This window comes from Malania oleifera, chromosome 2 (assembly GCF_029873635.1).
Source record: "Malania oleifera isolate guangnan ecotype guangnan chromosome 2, ASM2987363v1, whole genome shotgun sequence".
Lineage (NCBI taxonomy): Eukaryota > Viridiplantae > Streptophyta > Magnoliopsida > Santalales > Ximeniaceae > Malania > Malania oleifera.
In genome coordinates, this window is record NC_080418.1 from 133,057,290 (window position 1) to 133,084,357 (window position 27,068).

The 27,068-nt window shown below is 37.4% G+C and overlaps 1 protein-coding gene across 2 annotated transcripts in view; it reads right to left on the reverse strand.

Moving 5' to 3' along the window:
* The window catches only part of LOC131149373 (uncharacterized), a 95,459-nt gene that overhangs the window by 43,026 nt on the left and 25,365 nt on the right, over positions 1-27,068 (reverse strand). For both annotated transcript variants that reach the window (XM_058099772.1, XM_058099770.1), the window contains 2 exons: positions 21,793-21,842; positions 20,087-20,176 (listed from right to left, as the gene is read on the reverse strand). In XM_058099772.1, the coding sequence (XP_057955755.1) occupies positions 20,087-20,176; positions 21,793-21,842 (140 nt within the window). The remainder of the gene's footprint in view (positions 1-20,086; positions 20,177-21,792; positions 21,843-27,068) is intronic.

A 27,068-nucleotide genomic window follows, 5' to 3' on the forward strand; every position in this document is an offset into this window, starting at 1 on the left:
CACTTTTTAGCAAAGAAAACAATAGCTAAAATTTTGCAAAGAGGTTTGTATTGGCCTTCCATGTTCAAAGATGCTTACAATTTTTGTAAGGCGTGTGAGTCATGTCAAAAAGTAGGATCCATTAGCAAAAGAGACATGATACCCCTTTCCCCTGTTCTTACTTTAGAAATCTTTGACCGTTGGGGAATAGACTTATGGGACCTTTCCCAGTTTCCTTTGGGAACGCATTTATTTTATTGGCCGTGGACTATGTCTCAAAGTGGGTTGAGGCTGTCGCTTGCAAAACAAATGACCATTGCATCATGCTAAAATTTTTACAATCTTTGTTTGCTCGTTTTGGTATGCCTAAAGTTATCATTAGTGATGGGGGTTGTCATTTTTATAACAAATTATTTTCTTCACTCATTAAGAAATATGGTATCACACACCGAGTGTCCACCCCCTGTCACCTCCAAACATATGGGCAAGCTGAATTGGCAAACAGAGAAAAAAAAATCATTCCGGAGAAAACTATCAATCCTGTCGGATTTCTAGCGAATAAATTAGGAAATTCTATTTTTTGAATAAAATTTGAAATTACTATTTCAAATTCTTGTAGTTTCTGTTTCCAATTTTCTAGCCTAGAGATATGCTTATTTGATTTGCTGATTTTGTGGTGATTTGATTTGCTGATTTTGTGGCCTTTCTCTACTATTTATCTTGTAATCGTGTCTCTTGAAATTCAATAAGAATGGTTACTCTTCTTCTCAAAAATCCTTCGTGGTAGCAGAGCCTCATGCTCTTTTTCTATTTTGTTCTTTCTTCTGATGATGTTGTATAAGTCGGCGATGACGGGCGCCCTAAGAAATCCTACTGGCTCTTTCGGTACTTCTCAAACCATTCCACCCAATCCCACTATTCCTCCCAAGTCTGTATTTGCTGATTAATATTCCCAAAATTCAGCCCTTTATCTCACAGTTACAAAACTCAATGGCCACAACTATCTCAAGTGGGCTCAATCCATAAAATTGGCGATAGATGGCAGAGGCAAAATAGGGCATTTGATTGGAAAAATATCGAAACGTGCTGCTAGTGACCCTAATCTAAAAAATGGCAATCTGAAAATTCTCTTATTATTTCTTGGCTCATCAATTCCATGGAACCTGCATTGGAAAACCTCACCTATTTCTTCCCATTGCTAAAGACGTCTGGGAGGCAATTCGAGATCTTCATTCGAACCTAGAGAATTCTTCTCAAATATTTGAGTTGAAAACTCAACTCTGGAGATCCAAGCAGAATGATCGCGATGTTACTATTTATTACAACGAATTGGTAACATTATGGGAAAAACTTGATCAGTGTAATGATGATTCTTGGGAGAATTCAAACGACCACACTCACCACAAGAAAAGAGGGGTAAATGACAAAGTTTACATGTTTTTAGCCGGTCTTAATCAGGGTTTGGACGAGGTCTAAGGCCGCATTCTCGGCAAGAAGCCATTGTCCTCTATTAGGGAAGTTTTATCTAAAGTTATACGTGAGGAATCGAGGATAAAAATCATGATGTGCAACACTGAACCTGGTTTCAACCTAGAACCTGCGAGCTCTGCTCTTGTGTCAAAAGGTGTTGATTCTGACAACGACAGGCGTAAGAAATCGTGGTGCGAGCATTCCAAAAAACCGTGGCATACGAAGGAGACGTGTTGGAAGCTTCATGGTAAACCAACAAATTGGAAGCCAACATTCAAACGTGACAGTAATGTCTACAAAGCAACTGCTGAAGAGACTTAAGAGCCTTCTACCAATTTGGATGTAGTCCCTTTTACGAAGGAGCAATTAGAGCACCTATACAAATTGTTTCAATCTCCAAAATTGTTCTTAACTCCATCTTGTTCTTTGGTACAGAAGAGTAACTCTCTTGCTACTGCGTTTTTAGGTGTTACTCCTAATTCTGCTCATTCTTGGATAATTGATTTTGGCACAACTGATCATATAACTGGTTGCTCCAAATTGTTCTCATCCTATAGTCCATGTGCAAGCAATAAAATGGTCAAAATTGCAGATGGCTCACTATCAGTAATTGCCGGGATAGGAACTATCAAACTCACTTCGTTGTTAACTCTCCATGATGTGCTCCACGTTCCCAATTTCTTTTGCAATTTGTTGTCCATCAGTAAAACTACCTCTGTGAGAGTTATGGTGTGATCCCAAGAGGGGAGTGAATTGGGACTTAAAAAATATTTTTTTAATTTAAACTTCACCTATTCACCACATTAAATCTCATTTAAAAATTAAAGCGTGTATGAAAAACAAGAATGACAATAAATAAACATTCATACATATGCGGAAATTAAAGTGCGGAATTTAAATGAGATAGGGAGAGAAAGAGAGACACACAAGATTTGCTATCGAGGTTCAGCCAATCCTACCTACGTCCCCGCCTTGGGCATACCCCCAAAGATTCCACTAACCTACTCACTTAAACGGACAGAGGAAAAGCCGGTTACACATCTCCTTACGGGGCAGAGTCTCCCCAGCTCAAATTTCGAGGCTGAGCCACAACCTACAACCACACCTTACAGGACGGTGCTCCTAACTCTCCAAACCGGGCTTAAGCTACTCCGGTGCACTTTACAGGACAGTGCAATCCTCTTCCGACCACACACCGAGAATACAATAGATAAATAAATTTTGAGTACAATAAAAGTGCTTTTATACTAAGCAAATGATATACAATATGAAGCACTAAAATGCACTCTCATATAAAATTAAAATGAAGCTTAGTAGAGTATAGTATTCCTCTCAAAATTTTTCAAGTAAACCAATGAGAGTATGGAAAATGATTTTCTTTATGAAAATGACCTTTTAAAATTTAATTTAAATAAGGCTTTCGAGCAAAATATATGAAAGTGAATATTAGCTCAAGCCATTGTCAAGAAGCTTCTCAAGCACAATATATATATATACTCAAAGCATTCTTGAACTAACCCATAGATTTTCTCCAATAAAAATATTTCCAAGTAAATAAATGGGAGAAGTTAGGGTTTTCATTTAAAATGATTGACCTTTATAAAAACAAATTAAATAAGGCTTTCTAGCAATATATGTAAGAGCTTAAATATATGCTTAAGCCTTCAAGACAATGTCAAATAAATTTCTCCAAAATATTTTCAAATAAAAAGCATGGGAGAAATTTGATCTTTGAAGAACATGATAATAAAAAGGCTATCAAGCTATATATATAAACTTGAATATAAGCTCAAGCCTTTCTAAATAAAACCTCCAAAATATTTTTCTCCAAAAATATTTTCAAGAAGAGTAGGAGAAATTTGATCTTTGAAAAACAACAATAATAAAAAGTAGAGGCCTTCAAGCAATATATATAAACTTGAATATATGTTCAAGCCTTTTCAAAATTACCTCAATAAAAAGAAGCCTTTGAAGTAGAAATATACGAGTGGATATATGCTCCAAGCTTCCTTCAATAACCCACAATATTTTCTCCCAAAAAGAATTTTTAAAGTGAAAGAGTGGGAGAAATATGAAATTTAATGCAGAAAGGGGTTATGAAAAATGAGGGAGAAACAAAGAATGTGTAGATATGCTCTCAAGATGTCTCTCCTTAATTTTTCAAGTGTCTTTGGCTTGTATTTAAAGGTAAAGACCAAAACTAGCCGCTTTATGACCGTTGGGGTATTAAAATATGATTTAATTTGAAAACTAGTTGTTTTTCGGCCGTTGGGGAGCTTTCTGCACAGACACTCTTCGGTTTTTTGGCTATAACTTTTTCTATACAACACCAACAGAAAGCTAAGAGAAAATCTCACAACGTTTATGTTGAGCACCTTTTAAGATAAGAAGTTATGGATTGAGAAAAACGCCCATAACTAAGACGGAAGAAACATGAAGGGAATTTTTCTGCTATGGACATCTTTTGGTGTTTTGGCCATAACTTTTTCTATATGACTCCAAATTGGACATTCTTGGTATGAGCAGAAACCTAAGAGAAAATCTCATAACTTTCATGTTGAACAATTTTTAAAATAAGAACTTATGGATATAGAAAAACACTCATTTCTACTGTCCAATTGGCTGGCCGGTAGACCGACCCCTTTGTAAAAATTAGTTTTTACCTTCTTTTAACTTCAAAATCATTTTAAAACCTTTGTATAAGTTAGGCATTTTATGAAAAAAGTTTTTCATGTTACTTGGAGGTCCTATGGTCAATCTAAGGTCTTGGCTTTGGTTGAGCTTCAATTTACATCATATGATATGCATGCACACATTAAACCTAAATAATTATTACAACTTATAAAATAATAAATAAAGTCTTCAAGTCTTCTACTCCTCTGATTGTTCATGAAATACGCCTTGGAATATGATCGTTGGTATGCATTCAAGGCTTCCATATTGCATCTCTCATTTGTGTCTTATGCATTATAAATTTATTCAAAGACTAAACGCACGCATGAGATGTCATGGTTTGTCATAATCAAAATAGGAATCGGACTCAAAAAGTCAACACTCTAATCATCAATGTCAAGCTAATTTCTACTCTTCTTATTAGGAATTGACCATGGGGAGGGTGATTGGCAGTGCAAAGGAAAAAGATGAATTCTATTATTTTGACGATGGACCTAACTCGAGTAGACAATGTCAAAGTACTTGCTTAAATTCTGTTTCTGTTTTCAAAGATAATGATATCATTTTATGTCATTATAGTTTAGGCCATCCTAGTTTTCAATTATTAAAACACTTGTTTCTCAATTTATTTCGGAATAAAAGTCCATCTTCTTTTCAATGTGAAGTTTGTCAGTTTGCTAAACATCATCGTGCATCCTTTTCCACCCAACCCTACAAACCAACTACACCATTTACTATGATTCATAGTGATATATGGGGCCCATGTAGAACATCTACCACGAGATTAAGTTGGGTTTATTTGATAAAGGAAATATCTGAAGTGGAAACAATTTTCAAAAAATTTTACACCATGGTACAAACACAATTTCAAAACAATAATCAAATATTGCGGAGTGATAATGGTCGAGAATATTTCAAAAACATTTTGGGCCAATTTTTTCTTGAAAATAGAATTGTTCATCAAAGCTCTTGTGTCGACACTCTACAACAAAATGGTTTGGCTGAAAGAAAAAACAAACACTTAATGGAAGTAGCTTGTGCATTGTTTTTTACCAATCACATACCTAAATATCTTTGGGGTGAAGCCGTTCCTACTGCTACATATCTCATAAATAGAACGCCTAATAAGGTTTTAAGCTTTGAAACACCGTTTGATGTTTTTCATAAGTTTTATCCAACAAGTCTGTTGTCTTCTTCTTTACCACTAAAGATATTTGGTTGTACCTCTTGTGTTCATATTCATAGTTATAATTAAGGAAAACTTTAACCCCACCCACAAAATGTGTGTTTGTTGGTTATGCTCCCACTCAAAATGGGTACAAATTTTTGGAACCCATTTCCAAAAAAATGTTAGTTACCATGGATGTTACATTCTTTGAATTACATCCCTATTTTATGCCTCATCTTCAAAAGGGGTACCAAAACAAAGATTCGGCAATGATTCATGATTTTTTCCAAACTGAAGACTCGCAAAATGATCATTCTCCAACTTTGATTATTCAACGTGAAAACCCAAGCTTTATTATACCAGGAGAAAGTGAGTCGAGTTTTTTAGATACTAAAAAGGAAGGTCTTCCTACAGTGCCATCTCATGATGTTTATGATCCTATAATGACTAACAAAGGAGAAACAGAAAAAACCATTTGACATTGTCTACTCACGACAAAGGAGACCTGGAGATCTTTATTCGGACCTTGAGAATTCTTCTCAAATATTGGAGTTGAAAACTCGACGTTGGAGATCCAAGCAGAATGATCACGATGTTACTACTTATTACAACGAATTGGTAATGTTATGGCAGGAACTTGATTAGTGTAATGATGATGTTTGAGAATTCAAACAACCACACTCGCCACAAGAAAAGAGGAAAACGACAGGGTTTACATGCTTTTAGCCAACCTTTATCGGAGTTTGGACGAGGTCCGAAACCGCATTCTCAGCAGGAAACCATTCACTTTCATGGGATGAAGGGCAAAGCATTTTAGGGGATAACTATTCTTTTACCAACCACTTGATCAGAAATGATCCAGGACAATGCTTTGCCCTTCATCCCATGAAAGTGAATTCTGGAGTCATTCTCAACATACTTCTAAAACTAAAATTCAAAGAAGTCCTATCACCATCCATGATTCAATAGTATCCCAAATGAATGCTTATGAAGGAAAGATTGTCTATCATGCATTGAAAAAGTTCAATAACAATCACTATCAAGCTATGAATCAACAGTTTACCCATTCAGCCTAATCACATTAAGGCTCTTAAGCCCTTTATTTTCACTTATGATCCAGGTGATGAAAGTCTTTTTTGTCTAGACACCTTGTGACTGTTGAGTGTTGTTTCTTTTATTGTTTTTGTTTGTTTTTTTAGTCTATTTTCTTTGTTTAATTCCTTGTGTTGTTTTTCTACTCTATCAGCATTGAGGACACTGCATTGTTTAGTTGGGGGGAAGGAATTGCATGTTGCAATTATGTGCAATAAAGGGCTTAAGAGCCTTAATGTGATTAGGCTGAATGGGTAAACTGTTGATTCATAGCTTGATAGTGATTGTTATTGAACTTTTTCAATGAATGATAGACAATCTTTCCTTCATAAGCATTCAGTTCAGATACTAATGAATCATGGATGGTGATAGAACTTCTCTGATTTTTAGTCTTGGAAGTACGCTAAGAATGACTCCAGAATTCACTTTCATGGGATGAAAGACAAAGCATTGTCCTAGATCATTTCTAATCAAGTGGTAGGTAAAAGAATAGTTATCCCCTAAAATGCTTTGCCCTCCAACCCATGAAAGTGAATGGCTTCTTGCCAAGAATGCAGCCTCGGACCTCGTCCAAACTTCGATTAAGGCTAGCTAAAAACATGTAAACCCTGTTGTTTTCCTCTTTCCTTGTGGCGAGCGTGGTCGTTTGAATTCTGCCAAACATCATCATTACGCTAACCAAGTTCCTACCATAACGTTACCAATTTGTTGTAATAAGTAGTAACATCGCAATCATTCTGCTTGGATCTCTAGAGTCGAGTTTTCAACTCAAATATTTGAGAAGAATTCTCCAGGTCCGAATAAAGATCTCAAACGGCCTCCCAGATGTCTTTAGCAGTGGGAAGAAATGGGTGAGGTTTTCCAATGGCAGGTTCCATGGCATTGATGAGCCAAGAAATAATAAGAGAATTTTTGGACTGCCATTTTTTTATATCAAGGTCACCAGCAGTAGGTTTCAATATTTTGCCAATCAAATGCCCTATTTTTCCTCTACCATCGATCGCCAATTTTATGGACTGAGCCCACTCAAGATAGTTGTGCCCATTGAGTTTTGTAACTGTGAGATAAAGGGTTGAATTCTAGGAATAGTACTCAGCAGATACAAACTTGGGAGGAATATTGGGATTGGGCGGAGTGGTTTCAGAAGTACCGGAAGAGCTGGTAGGATTTCTTTGGGTGCCAGTCATTGCCGACTTATATGACATTATCAGAAGAAAGAACAAAATAGAAAAGGAGCACGAGGCTTTGATACCCTGAAGGATTTTTGAGAAGAAGAATAACCATTCTTATTGAATTTCAAGAGACACAATTACAAGATAAATAGTAGATGAAGGGCACCAAATTAGGAAGGCCGCAAAATCAACAAATCAAATCAGCAAATCTCTAGCCTCAAAAACAAGAAACAGAAACTACTAGAATCTGAAATAGTAATTTCATATGTTATTCAAAAAATAGAATTTCCTAATTTATTCCCTAGAAATCCGACAGGATTGATAGTTTTCTCCGAAATGATTTTTATTTCCCTATTTACCAATTCAGCTTGCCCATTTGTTTGGGGTGAAAGGGGATGGACACTCGGTGTGTGATACCATATTTCTTCATGAGTGAAGAAAATGGTTTGTTGCAAAAATGAGAACCCCCATCACTAATGATAATTTTAGGCATACCAAAACGAGCAAACAAAGATTGAAAAAATTTTAGCATGATGCAATGGTCATTTGTTTTGCAAGCGACAGCCTCAACCCACTTTGAGACATAGTCCACAGCCAATTAAATAAATGCATTCCCAAGGAAAGGTCCCATGAAGTCTATTCCCCAACAGTCAAAGATTTATAAAGTAAGAATAAGAGAAAGAGGTATCATGTCTCTTTTGCTAATGGATCCTACTTTGACATGACTCACACGCCTTACAAAAATTGCAAGCGTCTTTGAACATGGAAGGCCAATACAAACCGCTTTGCAAAATTTTAGCTATTGTTTTCTTTGCTGAAAAATGGCCACCACATTCACCCATATGACAAAATCTCAAAACAGAAGAAAACTCATCATAAAAATGCACCTTCAAATCAATTGATCTGATCAGTATTTGAAAAGGTAAGGATCAACAAAGTAGAAATGTCGTACCTCAAAGAGAAATCAACGCCTACCTTGGATGGACCATTCAGAAGGCATTTGCTCAGTTACTAAATAGTTGACTATGTCAACAAAGCAAGGAGCGTTTTGAACTACAAATAGCTGCTCATCCGGGAAACTATCATCAAGAGGAGGGATGACATTTGAAGAGGAGGATGGTGGCAATCTGGAGAGATGGTCGGCCACCACATTTTCGACTCTTTTCTTGTTCTTAATGGTGATGTTGAACTCTTGAAGTTGTAAAATCTAGCGGATTAAGCTTAGTTTTGCATCCTTCTTATCAAACAAATACTTCGACGCAGAATGGTCAGTGAAAATAACAACGGGAGAACCAAGAACGTATTACCAAAATTTATCAAGTGCAAAAACCACAACAAACAATTCTTTTTCAGTAGTGTAGCTTTTTTGGGCATCATTAAAGGTTCTATGGGCATAGTAAATCACAAAAGGCATGTTATTCACACGCTGGCCCCAAATAGCACATAAGGCATGGTCAATTTCATCAGTCATGATTTCGAACGGAAGGTCCCACCGTGGGGGTTGCTAAAATGGGGGCAGTGGTAAGCGATTCTTTAAGGGTATCAAAAGCTTTTTGACACTCATTGGAACAAAATAATTAAACATTATTTTGTAAAAGAATGCACAATAGTTTTGCAATAGAACTGAACCCCTTAATAAATCGCCTATAAAAGCCAGCATGACCAAGAAAAGAAAGGATATCTTTAACTGCCCTAGGGGATAGGGAGTTTAGATATTAGTTCAATTTTGACCTTTTTGACCTTTATACCTTTAGAAGAAACTATATGACCTAAAAGAGTGCCATGGGAGACCATAAATTGGCATTTTTCCCAATTAAGCAAAAGATTTTTTTCTTTGCATCTCTGCAGAACACAAGCCAGATTATGTAAACACTCTCAAAACATTTTCCAAAAATAGAGAAACAATCCAGGAATACTTCACAAATATCCTCAATCATATCGAAAATACTCATCATGTATCTCTGAAAAGTAGCTGGAGCATAAAGCATTCTGGTGAAGGCAAAAGTGTCAAAAGAACAAGTGAAGGTGGTCTCCTCCTAGTCCTCAAGTACAGCAATTTCGTAATAACCAGAAAACCCATCTAAGAGACAACAAAATGCATTAACAACCACACGTTCCAAAATTTGGTCCAAAAATTGCAAAGGAAAATGATCTTTCCTACTGGCTAAATTAAGTTTTCCATAATCAATACACATCCTCCAGCTAGTGACCATCCTAGTTAGAATTAATTCATTTTTCTCATTTTTGACGACCGTCAAACCAGATTTTTATGTACCACTTGAGTTGGACTTACCCACTTATTGTCTAAGATGGGGTAAATGATACCCACTGCAAGCAGCTTGAGCACTTCTTTTTTAACAACTTCCTTCATAGTAGGGTTGAGTCTACATTGAGCATCTCAAACAGGTCTAACATCGTCCTCAAGATGGATTTTGTGGGTACAAACAGCATCATCAATACCTTTGATGTCAGCTAGTGTCCACCCAATTGCACCTCGATGCTTTCTTAATACTTCCAACAATTGAGCTTCATCTTTCTGATTTAACTTCGAAGAAATTACCACACGAAAAGTGCCTTCTTCAGGACCAAGAAAGACATAATTTAAATCTTTAAGGAGTGGTTTCAATTCCAGCTGGGGAAGTTCCTCTGAAGATTTAAGCATGTCCAGTGGTAGTAGAGTCTCAAACTGGGGCTGCCATCTACCGCCTGCAACTTGTACCTCAAGTGGTGAAGACAAATATGCAAAATAGTCTAAAGCTTCAAGGAAATTTTCATCAGCATGGTCAGTTTTCTCAGTAAGAATTCACATGTCCAAAAAATAAACTCATCATCGGAGAAATGAAGAGTTGAACAATTAATTTTTGTTGGTGTCAAGACCTCTACAGCATTCAGATCACTTGTGTCGTCAAAATGACTCAGCATTTTGCAAGCATTGAAAACATTCAACGCAAGTCCCATTTTCCCAAAAGTAAGCTTCAGAGCATCACTTCTATAGTTGATCAAAGCATTTGATGTAGTTAAAAATGGTCTTCCAAGAATGACAGGAGCTTGAAAATTATTGACATTTGACTGTTGTATATCTAGAATTACAAAGTCAACTGGATAGTCTGCCAACTTTCACAAGCACATCTTCCACAACTCCCATCGGTCTCTTGATTGACCTATCGGCTAACAGCAGCATTAGTGTAGTTGCGTTTAACTCTCCCAGTCCAAGTCGCTCATAAAGCGAGTATGGCAACAAATTCACACTGCTTGCCAAGTCCAACAAGGCTCTAGCAATTCGGGATTCACCAATCATGATGGAAATTGTAGGAGAACCCAGATCTCTATACTTTGGAGGAGTCTCACGCTGAATTATTGCACTAACTTGTTCCGTTAAAAAGAATTTCTTCTTCACATTCAATTCTCTCTTCACTGTACATAGTTCTTTCAGAAACTTGGCATAAGAAGGAATTTGCTGAATGGCCTCTAGCAGTGGAATATTAATTTTTACTTGTTTGAACACCTTCAAAATCTCTTTTTGCTGCTTACTCTTGGGAGACGACAATAACCTCTAAGGATATGGTGCTACAGGGACATACTCCTTCCTCAACTCCTCAATTTTCTGACCCAACGGCTCAATCTCGTGTTGCTGATCCCCACCTTGGTCAACATGTGCTTTAGGTGACTCTAATTCATCTTCCAAGGCTTCCAAACATTGATCAAGCTTAAAATCATTTTTAGCTAATGGCCTCAATACAACCTGTTCAATTTGCTTACCACTTCTAAGTGTGATAACAGCTTACACTGGTTTAACATCTTCATTCTCAACTGAATTCACTTGAGACTTCTAGTACACTTGCGGGTTGGGTTAAGCATGACCTGGAAATTTACCCTTCTCCAAAGTGTTCAGAGTATGCGTCATTTTGCAAAGTGTGCCTCTGATTTCATTGATGGACTGAGAATTCTGAGTGTTGGTTGAATTTTTGGCTTGACATAAATTGCTGAAAAGTGGCAGCCATCTTAGCAACTATATCATCTAGTGATTTCTTATGAGGTTGAAAAGCCTATTGATATTGAACCAAGGGAAACTGCTAAGAAATACTTTGAGGAGGTGCGGATGGCTGACTTGATTGTCCTGAATCACTTCTCTATGAAAAATTAGGGTGATTCCGCCATGCAGGAGTTTTAAGTGTTTGACATTGGTGGATTCTAAGGTCGACCCACCCAACTTACGCTCTGAGGTTGCTCTATACAATTCTCCTAATACATTGCCAAAGCAGGACATTCCAAAGTTTTATGACTTGTATCAGCACGGAGAGCACACACTTCCTGAGCTTTATTTACTGCCTTCACTTTTTCCGACTCCATAAGATCCAACCTTCTAGTGAAAGCAGCCAGTCGTGCTTGAACATCAATGTCATCTTTCGATTCATATCGCCCTCCACAAGTTATTGCCCTCAATGATTGAGCTGCAATTGGTTTCATGTCAATCCTTATAGTCCACTGCTTAGTATTTTCAGCTAAATAATCAAGAAAATCGATTGCTTCATCAGGCTCCTTATTGAACAAATCTCTTGTACACATTGTATGAACAAATTGCTTTGATTCAGGGGTCAAAACAGTGTAGAAATAATTCACCAATCGCCATGACTCGAACCCATGATGAGGACACATGCTGACCAGTTTTAAATCTTTCCTAGCTTGCATGAAAGATCTCATCAGCTCCCTTCATGAATTGGTTGATTTGTTCCTACAAAGATTGAGTTCTTTGTAAGGGAAAAAACTTGTGCAGGAACTCTTTTTGCATGTCAGACCAACTAGCAATAGAATTTGGCTGAAGAGAATTAAACCATGCCTTAGTCTTGTCTTTCAACGAAAAAGGAAGAAGACGCAATCTAATCATCTCATCAGTGATAGCCCTATTCATCAATGTAGTGCAAGCAAGTTCAAAATTAGTTAAGAGCTAATATGTATTTTAAGATTCCATTCCATGAAACTAAGGTATCACAGACATCATACCATGCTTAATATTAAAATTCTATGCATTCTTAGGCAACATGATACAATATGGTTGTGTGGTTCGTGTGGGCTGTAGGTAGTCCGTAAGTGTCGTAGGAACTTGTTTAGCCATGATGTCAACACAAAAAGGAATTTCTAAATTAGTCTCAGAACCAAAATTAAGGCTAGAATCCAATTCAACACTTGACACACTACTACTTGGACTATGATTCACGCGATACAACTTATTTGTGTCATCCTTAGCCCACAACATCAAACTTGAGTGCCAAAAAATATAAAATGATTCAAAACAAATAAAATAGAAAAAATTGCAATAACAGAAAAAAAATAGAAAATAATAATAATAATAATAATAATAATAAAACAAGAAAGTGAACAGCACAAAAAAGAGTCACAAGGCAAGAATATCATACCCACAATGAGTGCAACACAAAAATTAAACAAAGAAGACTAAAAAAAGGAATCAAACAAAAAGATAATAGAAAATTTTGAATTAAGCTAACCGCTCCCGGGCAATGGCGCCAAAAACTTGATTCACTCTAAAAATGTTTACAGAATGATTCCCAAGTATAAGAGTTTCACCAAGTAGTATTAGGGGAGCCCCTAAGTCATTTCCATAAGGAACGGCCTGCTTAAATCCCAAATTTAACTACCATAAAAAAATATATATAAAAAAAAGGAAATATATGTCCCTACTAATTACAATATTATTCACAATGAAAATGGGTTCTTGGGCATAACCGAAAGTGGTTTGTTCTTCTTTTGTATGAAGTGGTAGAACAAGTACTAAATAAACTAAAGGAAATTTAAATGCAGCATATTATTGAACTCAATTTAGAATTGGAAAACTGCTATATAACAAATTAGGATTTATGCTCCAATGCACCTTGGCACTAACATTACTTTTTTCCATAAATTGGAGGAGTTTTCGGACGTGCATTGAATGAATTATGGTTATCTTTGCTCAAGGAGCTAAACCATAATCATCAACATCATCTAATCCAACTATTCCCAACAATAAACAGCAAATCATAACGATTATGCTCTAAGGGGCATTTTTTCAATACTAAGCTTGGTTCCATTCTCTTGAGTTTCAAAACAGCCTAACAATATTACTCAAATCAAAAATTGAAACAAAGAACAAGTGTAGAAGAATGAAACAAGGGTTCTTGAAACAAATTCAGCAACATCCACAATCATAAATCTCAAGATAAACAAAAAGATATTGCAAAAATCTAAGCTGTCAAGGTAAGAATTGGAAAATCAAACGAAACACGGAGTGGGTTCGGATTCAGCCAGTAGCTCTCTGATTCCAAACCCAAAATGACATCAGAATTGGAAGGATGAAGATGCAAGAAGGGGCCTCGGGTTGCTGCTGTTCGGCTGGAGCAGTCTGTGAAGAAGAGAGCTCAGGCAGCTGCTGTTCTGCTCGGTGTAATCTGCGAAGAAGAAGGCTTCAGCGAAGAAGGCTTCAGCGCTGCTGTAAGTTGTGCTTGAGGCAACCTAAGGATTTACATTTTTGGTCTCTGCTTCCCTAGATGGATTGTGAGAGGTGATTTTAATGCAGTGAGGTTCCCCAATGAGAAGAAAGGAGGTGGTAGAGTAACAACTGGCATGCAGAATTTTAATTTGCTTCCAGCGAGTGGGAGGACGAATTTCCAAACCTTTCTCATTGTGTTCTTCCTAGGACTATGTCTAACCATCTTCCAATCCTGTTGGAATCTAGAAAAGTGTCGTGGGGTCTAGAAAGGTGCCTTAGGGTCCTACACCTTTTAGATTTGAGAATATGTGGCTGGATCATACAGCCTTCAAGCTTTTGGTTAGGGACTCTTGAGGAGAGGAATTGGAAAGGGGTTTGGGGGCTTCTATTTCAGAGAAAGTTCTAAAGCCTGAGGGGAAAGTTTAAAGTTTGGATAAGAAGGTGTTTGGTGACATCAGAATTAGAAAATCTAGCATCTTGAGTGAGTTAACTTTTACGGATAGGAAGGAGCAAGATTGTAATCTTACAAATAGTGAGGAGATTAGGAGATTTTTCCTCCAAAATGAGTTAGAAGCATGGTCTTAAATTTCCACGAAATTGTCGAAATTTCATCAAAATTTCCGGTTTCTGTCACCCTTGAAATCGAAATGGCAGTCGATTTCCATCTTGCATAATTTCCATCGAAATCTCCATGAATCTTCCCGAAATTTATCGAAACTCGAAATTTCTGCAAAACTTATCGAAATTTTAACCATACAATGAAATTTCCTTGAAATTAAAATAAGAGATTTAGGAGTGAAGTAAAATTTCTCTCTTAATTTATTTTATTTATTTTTATCTAAACAAAATATCATTACAAATGCTTTTGAAATTATATGAAAAAATAAACTTACAACAACATTTTATTTAGCCATTTATGTCTAAATTATCATTATTTGTAAAATAAATAATATTTAAATGATTTATGAATTTCATTTGTATTAGTTGAATATGTTTACTGTATATTATCTTACAAATATGCTTGATACACATACTGTATTACAACTTTTCCACCTCATACACAACATAGATGTATTTAACTTGTAATATATTAGTCCTAAAACTTACATGATTATGTTTGTTAACCATTTCTAAAGTTTCACAAAGAATTTCATGCTTTACTACCGATTTCCGTTATTTTTTCAAATCAAAATTGAAATTGACATCGAAATCAAAATTTCCATCAAAATTTCCATACTTTTGGAGCTTTGAAATTTGAGTCGAAATCGAAATTTAAGACCTTGGTTAGAAGAGGTGATTATTCTAGAAATGAGAAGTTGGAGATAAAAGGCCAAATTCAAATGGGTCGAGGATGGAGACCGCAACTCTTCTTTCTTCTATGGACTAGCTAATGGGTAAAGAAGTAGGAATTTTATTAGGGAGTTAGATGTAGAGGATGGGAGAGTATCTAATAATCAATGTCATATTGCTTCTGTTATCACCAATTTCTCCCAAAACTTGTATTCGGAGGACGATCACAATAGGCCGATGATAGAGGGATTAGATTGGAACCCTATATCTGTTGATCAAATGTGTTGGTTAGAGAGACCTTTTGATAAGGAGGAAGTAATGGGGTGGTTTTTGGGATGGAGAGGGATAAGGCTCCAGGCCCATATTGCTTTCTTTCAAGAGTGTTGGGATATAGTAAAGGAGGATTTGTTAAAAATTTTTAGCGAGTTCTCTGATAACGCAGTCCTTAGTAAGAGTATATATTCCTTCTTTATAGCCTTAGTTCCAAAGAATCTAATTCTATTGAAGTGGAGGATTTTAGACCTATTAGTCTTGCCTCTAGTGTGTATAAGACTATTACTAAATTTTTGGCTAATAGGTTGAGTGCGGTGCTTGATGATACCATCTCTAGTGCACGTTCATTGGGGGGAGGTAGATGGTGGATGCAATTTTAGTTGCCAATGAAATGGTGGAGCTAGGAATGAGAAGAGGGGGTTCATTTTAAACTAGATTTTGAGAAAGCCTATAATAGAGTGAGTTGGAGTCTTTTGGATAGAGCTTTTATGAGAAAGGGTTTTGGTGTGCATTGGCATCATTGGATCAGGAGTTGTTTGTCTAATGCATGGTTTTCAATAATTATCAATGTTTTAAAAAGCAAAAGCGTAAGGCAAAGCGTTTTACCCTCCGCGAGGCGAGGCGAGGGGAGGCGTAAGCCTTAAGGCGTTGAGGCCTAAGCATTTGGGGACTGTATTTTTTTAAATAATAAATAAATAAAATCAATTTATATATTGTAAAAAAATGAGAAAAATTTTAGAATAATGGAGAAAAAAATAAAAACATAATTTTTAAATATCATATAGGCCAAAACATTACAAAAAGAAGAGAAAAAACCAAATTAAAGCATCACAGTGTCTCATCATCCAAGATTCTAACTTCTAAGAATCAAAAGCAGTTGCAACGAACAAAACTAAAGATAGCGAGAGTTGAATCCTCGAAGCAGACCCTAGCTTGGAAAGAGACGAAAGCTCTAAAGGGGTCTTCTGAGAGAGACGATACCTCGGAAGCAATGTCGACTCATCAAAGAGAGGCGAGAAGTTGGAGGAGTCTTTGAAGCCAAGCCCTAGCTTGGAAAGAGACGAGAGCTCCGACGGGGTCATTGGAGAGAGATGATACCTTGGAAGCAGTTGACAACTCATCGGAGAGAGGCAAGAAACTAGGGGAGTCTTCGAAGCCAAACCCTAGCTTGGAAAGAGACGAGCTCCAAACGGGTCGTCGGAGAGAGATGATACCGGAAGTAGTTGATGACTCGTCAAAGAGAGATGAGAAGGTGGAGGTGTCGTCAAAGAGATACGAAGCTTTGGAAAAAAGAAGCTTCATTGAGAGAGGGGGTTTTTGACGCTTGTCAAAGCCCTTTTTTTTTTTTTAACTCATGTGCTCTCAAAAGGCGTACGCCTTCCTTGTTGAGGCGTAAAAGGCATAATTTTTTCCTTGAGGCATACACCTTCTCCACTAAGGCGTATGCATTTAAGGATTTACGCCTTAGGGCATTTTATGCCCAAAATGCCTCAAGGCGTGCCTCGCGTATGTCTTTTAAAATATTGTGATGAGCCTAAATCTTAGTTTGGTGCTTCCAGGGGTATTAGACAAGGAGACCCTTTATCCCCTTTTTTGTTTGTTATTGTAGCAGATGTTTTGAGTATGAAGGTAGATAGGGCAGTCAATAGGGGTTTGGTTAGAGGTCTAGAAGTCAGGAGAGATGTGGGGTGGTATCGCATCTCTAGTTCGCTAACGACACCATTTTCTTGTAGACAATCACACTCTCTTTTAGAGTATTTTGGGTATTCTTCATATTTTCTAAAGAATGTCTAGGCTCAAAATAAATATAAGGAAGAGTGGTTTAGCATGTTAGGGAACAAGCTAACAAAGTGAGGCATGGTATTTTGGATTGGCCTTTGACTTAGGTGTCCCTTTGGGGGGTAACCCTAGAGCTACAGATTTTTGGAACCCAGTAGTGGAAAGGGTGACAAAGAGATTAGATGGTTGGAAGGGAGTCCTCTTTTCTCTTGGGAGTAGAATTACTTTGATTCAGGATTGTCTTGCTAGCATCCCATTATATTTTCTATTTGTCTTTAAGATTCTAGTGGGGATCGCTAGCAAGCTCGAGAGGATCATGTGAGAGTATTTGTGGTCCGGCAAGGGGAGTCACAGAGACCCTTTAGTGAGTTGGAATGAGGTTTGTAGATCTAAAAAGGAGGGAAGTTTGGGTCTTGGCAAGTTGCTATCTAAAAACATCACTCTTCTAGCTAAATGGCTATGGCGCTTCCCTCTAGAAGAATCGTCCCTTTAACAATAATAAGAAGTTTGAGATAGATGAGAACAGGTGAGATACCAATGCTAATTTAAAATGTTCTTCAAGGCCATGGAGATCCATTTCTCATATTTATCCTTCTTTCATCCCTCACACTAAACTTGAGGTGGAAGGGGTTCTCATATTTGTTTTTGGAAAGACCCTTGGCTGGGAAATGCACCATTTTCTACTTTTTTCCCTTTTCTATTTCATCTAAGTTCTGAACAAAATAAAGTCATCTAATTTATTTTATTTTATTTTATTTCTGAATTGAGTAGTCCTTTGGTTTCCTAGAATCTTCATTTTAGGAGACCTCTAAACGATAGGGAGATGGTGGAATTGTCATCCTTGTTATCTTTATTGAGTGGGAGTAATCTTTCTTTGGGGAGGGATGCTCGTTCTTGGTCTTTGGACCAGGGTGCATTTTCTTGCAAATCTATTTTTTAATTTTTGATTCGTTCCAACTCTTCTTTCTTGCTATACTCTACTATTTGGAAGGCTAATGTTCCCCCTAAAATAAAGGCTTTCACTTGGTTGGTCGTGCTTAATAAGATAAATACTAATAACTTGTTGCAAAGTAGGAGACCTATGAAGGCCCTCTCTCCCAATGTATGTGTGCTCTATTACAAGAACTCTAAGACAACTTCTCACCTTCTTTTGCAGTGTGAATTTACTTGGAGTATTTGGAATATATTTTTTGACATTTACGGGAGAAAACTACATATTCCTCCCTTGGTGGAAGAATTTATAGAAATATCCTTCCCAGGTTATGGTAGAAGAAAGGACAGGGCAACTTTATGGAAGTGAGGCTTTTTCTCAGTATTATGGGGTTCATGGATGGAACGTAATACTCAAATATTTTCTGGTTAAAAGTTATACCAGATGTTGGTTTGGGAAAAAATAAAGTATTTGGCCTCTCGGTGGTGTGTTGGGTATGGGATTTCTCTTAGAGCCAGGCTTTCAGGAGCTGCAGAGTGATTAGAAGAACATGTTGACTGGATGAGTTTTTTTCTTGGGCATATTTTATGTTTTTTGTTTAGCCTTGGAGCGTCTCAGGTTATCTTCGAAAATTTCTCTCTCCCTCTTGTAGATTTTCTTTCTATTGAAGATACCTGTAGAAAATGAGAATAAATCTATTGTATATTCAATTGTGTATTCTTCACATATACTCGGGTCCCTATTTAACATTTACACCGAGACTAAAATATGGAAATATAAAAGGCAAATCATACAATCAGCCTAAATATCGGATCTAATTAGAGCCTTAATCTTCTACCACAATCTTCTCCAAATCCCTTCCAAATCATTCGGGATTTCCACAACACCTTCTTTTCTAATCCAAAAAAAAAAAGTTGTGATCGAAGCAGTTAAAACAAAAGCATGGGTAAGGAAGAATAAATAAATTAACTATATATTTTATTTGTTGAGAACTTGAGCACAAGCTGGCTGTGGGTCTGGGCTGCAGTGGTCTCCCTCAAGCATGAGGTGCAGAGTTCAATACGGCATCAGCCTCAGCCTCATGCAACTTCGCTTCTCTTTTTTATATCTATCAAAAAGAGCTGGGTCAACCCACCCAGTTCAATGGGTCCGTCCATCTTAGACCAAGTTGCGTGGTTCTGGCCAGGTTGATCCCAGTTCAGCCCCAAAACCATTTACTAGTGTCACCAGAACCGAAGAAGTGACTGATTCCAGTCTGCCCGGCTCAGACCAGCCAGTCCGATCTAGGTTTTCAGAACCATGACCTACCTCCCACCCCCCACCCCAACTGCACTTTGAGCCTCAGAATAGTATCTCCCAGCACAGAACTCAGCCTATCCGCTAAACCTTAGCAATAATCTTATATACACCGGTTACCACACTGATGGGTCTAACAAGAATTGATGTTCAATAAAAGAAAGATTCTTGAATAAACATTTTTCAAAGTACATACTTTCCTTTTTCTTCCAAGGGACTTTCACCAAAATAATAAAAATTGAATTTTTTAGTGGGCCTATGGGCAGGGCCCACAGCTAGTTTGCAGATCACAAGTTCACAACATTAAGCCCAAATAAATTCATGAGAATGTCTGAAAAAACAAACCATGCACGCAATAAGAGCAGGCAACGCATGCTTACATCCAACCAAAACATTTTAAGAAACAGTATTTGATGAGACGAGTGCAAGAGAAAAAAAAAAAAAAAAACTTCTAGGAGAAAACTTAGAATTGTTGTTCATACACTGGAATACCAAGGAAATTTGTCAAAATATCTGAAGAGCGAGACACATAGGCAACTAGAAGGGTGTAATGTATAAAAATATATGACCAGCTGCAGAAATGATAAAAAGCTTTCATTAGATTGCATAAAAATAAAAACATGAAAATAATACAAGGCCACAAAGATCTCAATTCAGATACTTTGAATAAACCATTGACTGAAGAAAATCTACAAGCATCTATGTACTATGTGCTTATATACTAAATCCACCATACTTCAAGACAATTTCAGATTCTTGAACAATGGTCATGAAACCACAAAATATATGGCTGTGTATACCAAATCACATTCAGGTTCTACATATCCAAGTATCCAACAACATTTTCAGCATTTTATTGTGTTTTGAAACATAGAAGTCATGAAAACAATATCAGTAATGGAAAAAATTCCCATTTGGCCCAAAATAATAAGATTCCATTCATTGTTTTGCAGAAAGAAACTCAATGCATGAATTCTGCTTTGTTTCTGCCTAACTCAGATCTATGTTTATTATTGGTTTAACCATCAAACTCATTGATACATAAAAGAGTTTGTAATGCTTGTGACATCAGAAGAACAATATAGCATCAAAATTGCACATGACAATAAATGTTCAACTAACAATTACAATTAATATTGGCAGTACACTACAACTTACTCTGGACAAAAATCTTATTATTATCAGTTCCATTTTGAAAACAGTAAAAAAATATTGAAAGTAGCATGTTGAAGGCACTAAAGGAGAAGAATTGGTTTGAACATTCATGGGTGTGAGCTAGTGTATCATACCTAAAAAGAAACCATAACAAGAAGGATTTGTGAATCAATAAAATCAAAATTGAATGGAGAAGGGAGAAGGAATGAACCCAGCAAGGTAGATTTGAAGCGCAATGATAATGAGGAACAAATTTTCTACAGTAGATTGAGGCATTGTCCTGTAATGTCTTGACCCTATACTCTACGCTGAATTCCATCAAGAGTCACTTTGGTTGAGCTTGGTATCAGCCTGTCACCAACCACCACCACAACGGATATTCCCTTTCCATAGATGATGTTTTAGTCCTAACTCTAGATTGAACAGACAACTATCTCCCAATAGGAGCTCAATGATGCCAAAATTGACAAGAGGGTTCAGTTTTTCAGCTCCATGACCACCTTCATCCTCTAAGAAATATGAGCTTACTCAGTAATGTGGGACTTAAGCACAGGAAAAAAAAAAAAATCTAAATCCACAATTTTGCATCTCTGTGGGTCTAAAGTCATTGCACAAGCACATGAAGGACCATCATGCCCACACAAGGTTATAAAACACTAAATAAGGAAATGATCCAGCACTGGCACTTGAAAAAGGTTTGGATACTCATCCTCACTTACTTGAAAAAAAGAACCTATCCCTATCCAAATGACTAGCAACCCCCCCCCCCCCCCCCCCCCCCCAAAAAAAAAAAGGGTACCAACCTGATAATTACAAACAGAAGTCATACAAGCCAAATAATTTAAGTGCCATTATTTGCTTGAAAATACATGAGCACAAAATAAATTGCAAGTGTAAGTACCTAACAAATTCAACTTTAATTTTGTTATAAAAGTTTGTTCTCATTTAAACCTATGTTGGCATCCAAACAACAGTCATACATAAGTGCAAAAGAAGTAAAAAATTCTTAGAACTATGAATGATCAAAACCTACCAAGCAACTTGAATCCCAAATGTCCCAAGAGTTCTCTTGGCCATTGATACCTGAAATAAGACACAAGGCAAATAACTACATGAACTATAAAAATTAACAATGAACTTTAATTGGCTTTAGAATAAATATTCAAAAAAAATGTGATCTTCATCAATAACATAAAAATCCAATTAAATTTTCAATGAAGAGCGCATCACAACAAAATATTGCAATTAAATTCATCTATATACCAAACCAACATCACGAATGTAGATGAATAAGCATATATTCTTACATCACGCCTAACTGGCAATGTTTCAAACTTGGTTGCTAGGTGTCACAGACATGCAGATCTCCAAGGCCAAAAAGAACCACCCTCTTCTTGATTTGCCCAAGTGTCAAGGAGTCACTCCTATGCAGTGGCAAGACCAGCCCAACAGTGCCGATCCGCATCCAAGGAAACACTCAAATGTCTAACCTAGTGATCAAGTCTCACGGTTCTAAAGCCCTTGAACCAACTGAGATCATCAATGAAGAGCCTAGACTCGAATGGTAAGGGAATTGAACTCACATTCCACCCACACTGAGGGTAGCTCTCATCCCCATAACACAATCCTCACGTCAACATACCCATCACTTAACACCCACTAGCAGAAACTAGGGGAAGTGACACCATAACTACCAGATTTGCTCGATGACCCTCAATCAAGCAGTCCTTTTCTTATATATAGTCATTTTTCCTAATTACAATAATTCCCCTAATTACAATATCTCCTAATTATAGCATCTCCTAATTACAGCATCTCCTAACATTAAGCATCCTAATTACAGCATCTCCTAACATTAAGCATTGACCACTAATTCAGGAAAGATATTTACAGATCTGTTTCCTAAATAACTATACAACAATTTATGCAAGGTTTGACAGCCTTACTCCCAGAAGAAGAAAAGGGAAGAATCTTACTTTTTCCGATTTTACACGTAGAACGATCAAAAGACAAAGCATGAGGCAAAGAAGATTTTTTTTTTCCCCAACGAACCAGAATTCAGCAAATGAGATAAATTAACATTGTTTGGATGGCCTAAATGTTTGTGCCATACTTCACAATTATTGGAAACAGTAGCACAAGCCAAAGAAATGATACTAGGAATGGAAAAGTATAATGGAAACAGATTCCCAACTTTAGGCCCCTTCACTATTGTCCTCCCCGACACCGGATCCTGCACATGACAACCATCACGTGAAAATTGAACATTACAATTATCATCCACTAATTGTCCAACCAAGATAAGACTTGTAGAAAGCCCAGGTGATACAAAAATATTAGTAAGTGATGGTACGATATCACCAACCCCAGTAATCGGTAAAAGATGGCCATTAGCAACTTGAATATTAGAAGAACCAGTGTACTTACGAACATCGCTAAGCATATCATGAGAACTGGTCATGTGATTGGATGCAGCGGAATCAACAAGCCAAGATTGAGAGGGTATACTACCCTTACCTTGCAGCCCTAAAGCAGAAAATGCCGTTACAATTACTTGCTGCACCATTTCTGGTGTAAGGGCAGGTGTAGCAACAGTGGAAGGTGACACTGGAGTAGGATTTTGAGTGCTGGTTACCACATCCAAAGTGTGGCCAGCAGCAGTAGCATGATAAGCATTCACAGGTCGGTTTTGAGGATGTGTTGGGCAATCTTTGATTATGTGCCCCTTCTGTTTACAGTAGCTGCAGAACTTTTTAGCACAATGGGCCGCAATATGCCCATAATCTTTGCAACTGTAGCACTGAACCGTACACATGTCTCGACCCCTCTCCTTGCCTTGAGCAGCATATGCGACAGCATTCTCTTGCGGAAGCGGAGATTGAGAAAGAAGACGTTGTTCCTTTCGAAGAAGTGCTCCAAAACACACGTCAAGAGATGGTGAAGGATCCCTGTACATCAGGTTGGAGCGAATCGACTCGAATTCTAGCCTTAGTTTCATTAAAAACTGGTCTCTTTTGCTAGCTTCATGGACTGCTTGAACAGCAAAGAGAGACTCAGCTGACATATTAGCATACACAATGTCGGAAAACTCAGCCAAAAGATTTTGGAAACCACAGAAATATTCCTGAACAGAGAGTGTACCTTGGGAATAGGCAGCAAGATCAGTTTCCAGCTGAAATCGCCGCGTGGAATGATCTTGATGATAGACCTTTTTCAAGTACACCCAAATCGATTTAGCCGTCTTGTAAGGCCTTAAATTGAGTAGCAGTGGATCAACAGACCCAAGCATCCAAGTCATCACATGAGCATCTTTCACCTTCCATTGAACCAACTTCATAGGATCGATAGGTGCTGGATCACTCCCATCAAAATGACCCACAACTCCTTTCCCATGACAAAAAGTTGAAACTGAAACTCCCAGGCAGCATAATTCTTCCCTGTAAGCCGAGTTTGAAAGACTTCTGAGTTGGAGTTGTTAGCCATAACTAGAATCTCTCGAAATTCACCAAAAAAATGGAAACCAGAACCCGCACCCAATCAACCAGAAAACCAGAGCCTAGAACCACGAAAATTGGACCAAGGACAAGGTTGATTCAGAGAGTGGCTCTGAAACCATGTCAGATTCGCCCAATGACCCTTAATTGAGCGGTCTTTTTCTTATATAGAAGTCATTTTCCCTAATTACAATATCTCCTTATTACAGCATCTCCTAACATTAAGCATCTTAATTACAACATCTCCTAACATTAAGCATCCTAATTAAAGCATCTCCTAACATTAAGCATTGACCCCTAATTCAGGAAAGATATTTACAGATCTGTTTCCTAAATAACTATACAACAATTCATGGTAGGTTTGACAAATTTGTTTCCTAAATAAATGTAGAACAATCTATGGTAAGTTTGTTGTCTATCCTACTAACAATACCAAGGTTTTGAAAAACAGCAGATCGAACCAGCCAATTCAACCGATTGGACCAGGAACCAAGTGGCTTTCCAGTCTGGCTCAAAAGTGAACCTGATATACTTTTCACTCAGTGAGAACCGACCAAAATTGGCGATTCAACTGACCCAATCAACTTGGCCTAAACCGACTCAAACACCCCTTGCCAAATCCTAAATCTATTGTTGACAACAGTGAGGATCACCATTGGCCCAAATAGAGTTTCCTTCAACAAATCAAGCAGTTGTTGTTAAGGCACCATCATTAGTAGGTTCCAAATAAATAGAGAATGTACGAGAATATGGAGAATATGTGGATTTGGGACTGATGAGGATATAGTACCACTGCTGACAAATTCCTCTCTCTATGAGCATCGCCACAATAGGACCAAGTCAATTTATTCCATGTGGATATGGGGGTGAAGAGGAGATGGATGGCTGGAACGTGGAGAAGACAAGGGTCATTTGGGAATGATGAGAAGATGGATGACTGGCATGTGGAGAAAATGGGGATAACCCTATGACAAGATGGATGGATGGCTAGCATGGGGAGAAGATGGGAAAACCCTACAAAATATATTTAAACACAATTAACAAAAATGACCTAGTGTGTAAAAGGCTTAGTTAAAAATTTGAAAAAAAAAAAAAAAAAAGAAAAAAACATATGTTCTTATAAAGAGCAACAGGAATCAAACCCTAATCACCTAGGATGAAGAGACATCCAAGACCAATACTACTGCTCCACTAGGATGTGTACATGAGACCAGATTCAAATATTATAAAGCTATTATTTCTTATATTTTAGAGAATGAACCAAATCCAGTCTAACCAATGGCCCAATTGCTCTGACCGGAAGAATCAAAAACTGAACAGCCTTCCGATTCACTCTACAATCCATTTTTAAAAACATTGCAGCCTACACTACTCGAGCACGACACACAAACGTAACACCCCTCAACAGTCCAACTGGATTTAGAATGACACTGCCCAATAGTATAGCCAATGGCCAAGAAGGGACAGACATTAAACCTCTAGGCAGAGAGTACCATGCAACCTCATTCTAGAATGGGTCGTCCATGGGGCTCCCAATCCAACACAAAAGCCCAAGACACCCCTCGAGGATGTCAAGAGCCCACCACTAAATGCTCCTCAGGGTGCTCACTTATTACCCACTAGGATATTGGGGGAGGTAGGCCACTCACCTAGTGTTCCCCCAAAAGTCATGTCTCCAAAGAATTCTCATATACATACGAGTAACCACAAGGGATCTAATAATCATATATCTTCATATATCTTAAGTTAGAGAATACCACCAAAGTACAATCCAGATCCACCACAACATCATAAAGATATACCAAAACCATCTCCATGACATCTCCATAGTTGAATCCACGTTAACAAAGCTCCCCCACAAGTCAAAATCATACACCAAAACCATGAGTCATGGTTGCAAGACTCTAAGACAGTGACACTAGGCTTAACACCTAGAATGATACAAAATTTTGCATTTCCACTACCCTATTAAGGGATGTTAGTGCATCCAAACTTAGAAATCTTTCACATAGTCAGATATCCATACAAAATGTGTTGAGCCTCTTGAGAGAAATTTTGGTAGTTAATTGGTATCATCTTTAAACTATACTTAGGGGTAGTTTGTTTGCACTTAATGACCTCTAAATAGAGGTTGAGTTCTTAACGATCCAAAATTCAATGAACTAGTGTTGTTTGGTCAACCTTTGAAATAGTTCATATTGCCTCTAGGAGAACCAGCAATCTCCCTAGTGCTGATTTGATAAAAGCACACATTAGAAGATTTTTTTTACTTTTTTACCCCTAAAAAATAACACAAATTATACAACATTGGCCTCCTCCCACGATCACCCAAATGACTCATGCCTTGTCTATCGAAGCTCTCACCTCCAGTCTCCACTATTGAACAAGCAACTTTAGTGTTGTCTCCTTTCTTTCGACATTCTCCTTACTCCTCCAACGTAAGCATGTTCTTTCCCCCTCCTCTCCTTCCCCATCTTTTTCATTTATGTTCTGGTTTTTTTTTTTTTGCTAGTTATGCTTTGGTTTATCTACTGCTGCAGAAAATCTCAAAATATGATAAGGCCCATCTTGCTTGAATTATCTCTAACGAGTGTGGCTTTCAATTTTAGGAAGACTCGAATATTCTTTTGCATATTAAAATGAAATCTCCTCTTTGGTGAATCCAAGCCCACAGTAGAAAGACGCTATAAATGCAACAAATTTTTAACACTCCCACTTCCTTTGTGAGGATTTACGAGAATTTTTCTTTGTATATATAACGGATCAAAATGTTAAATCCATTGATGGAATTTATAAAACTAAGATTTTCGCAGAA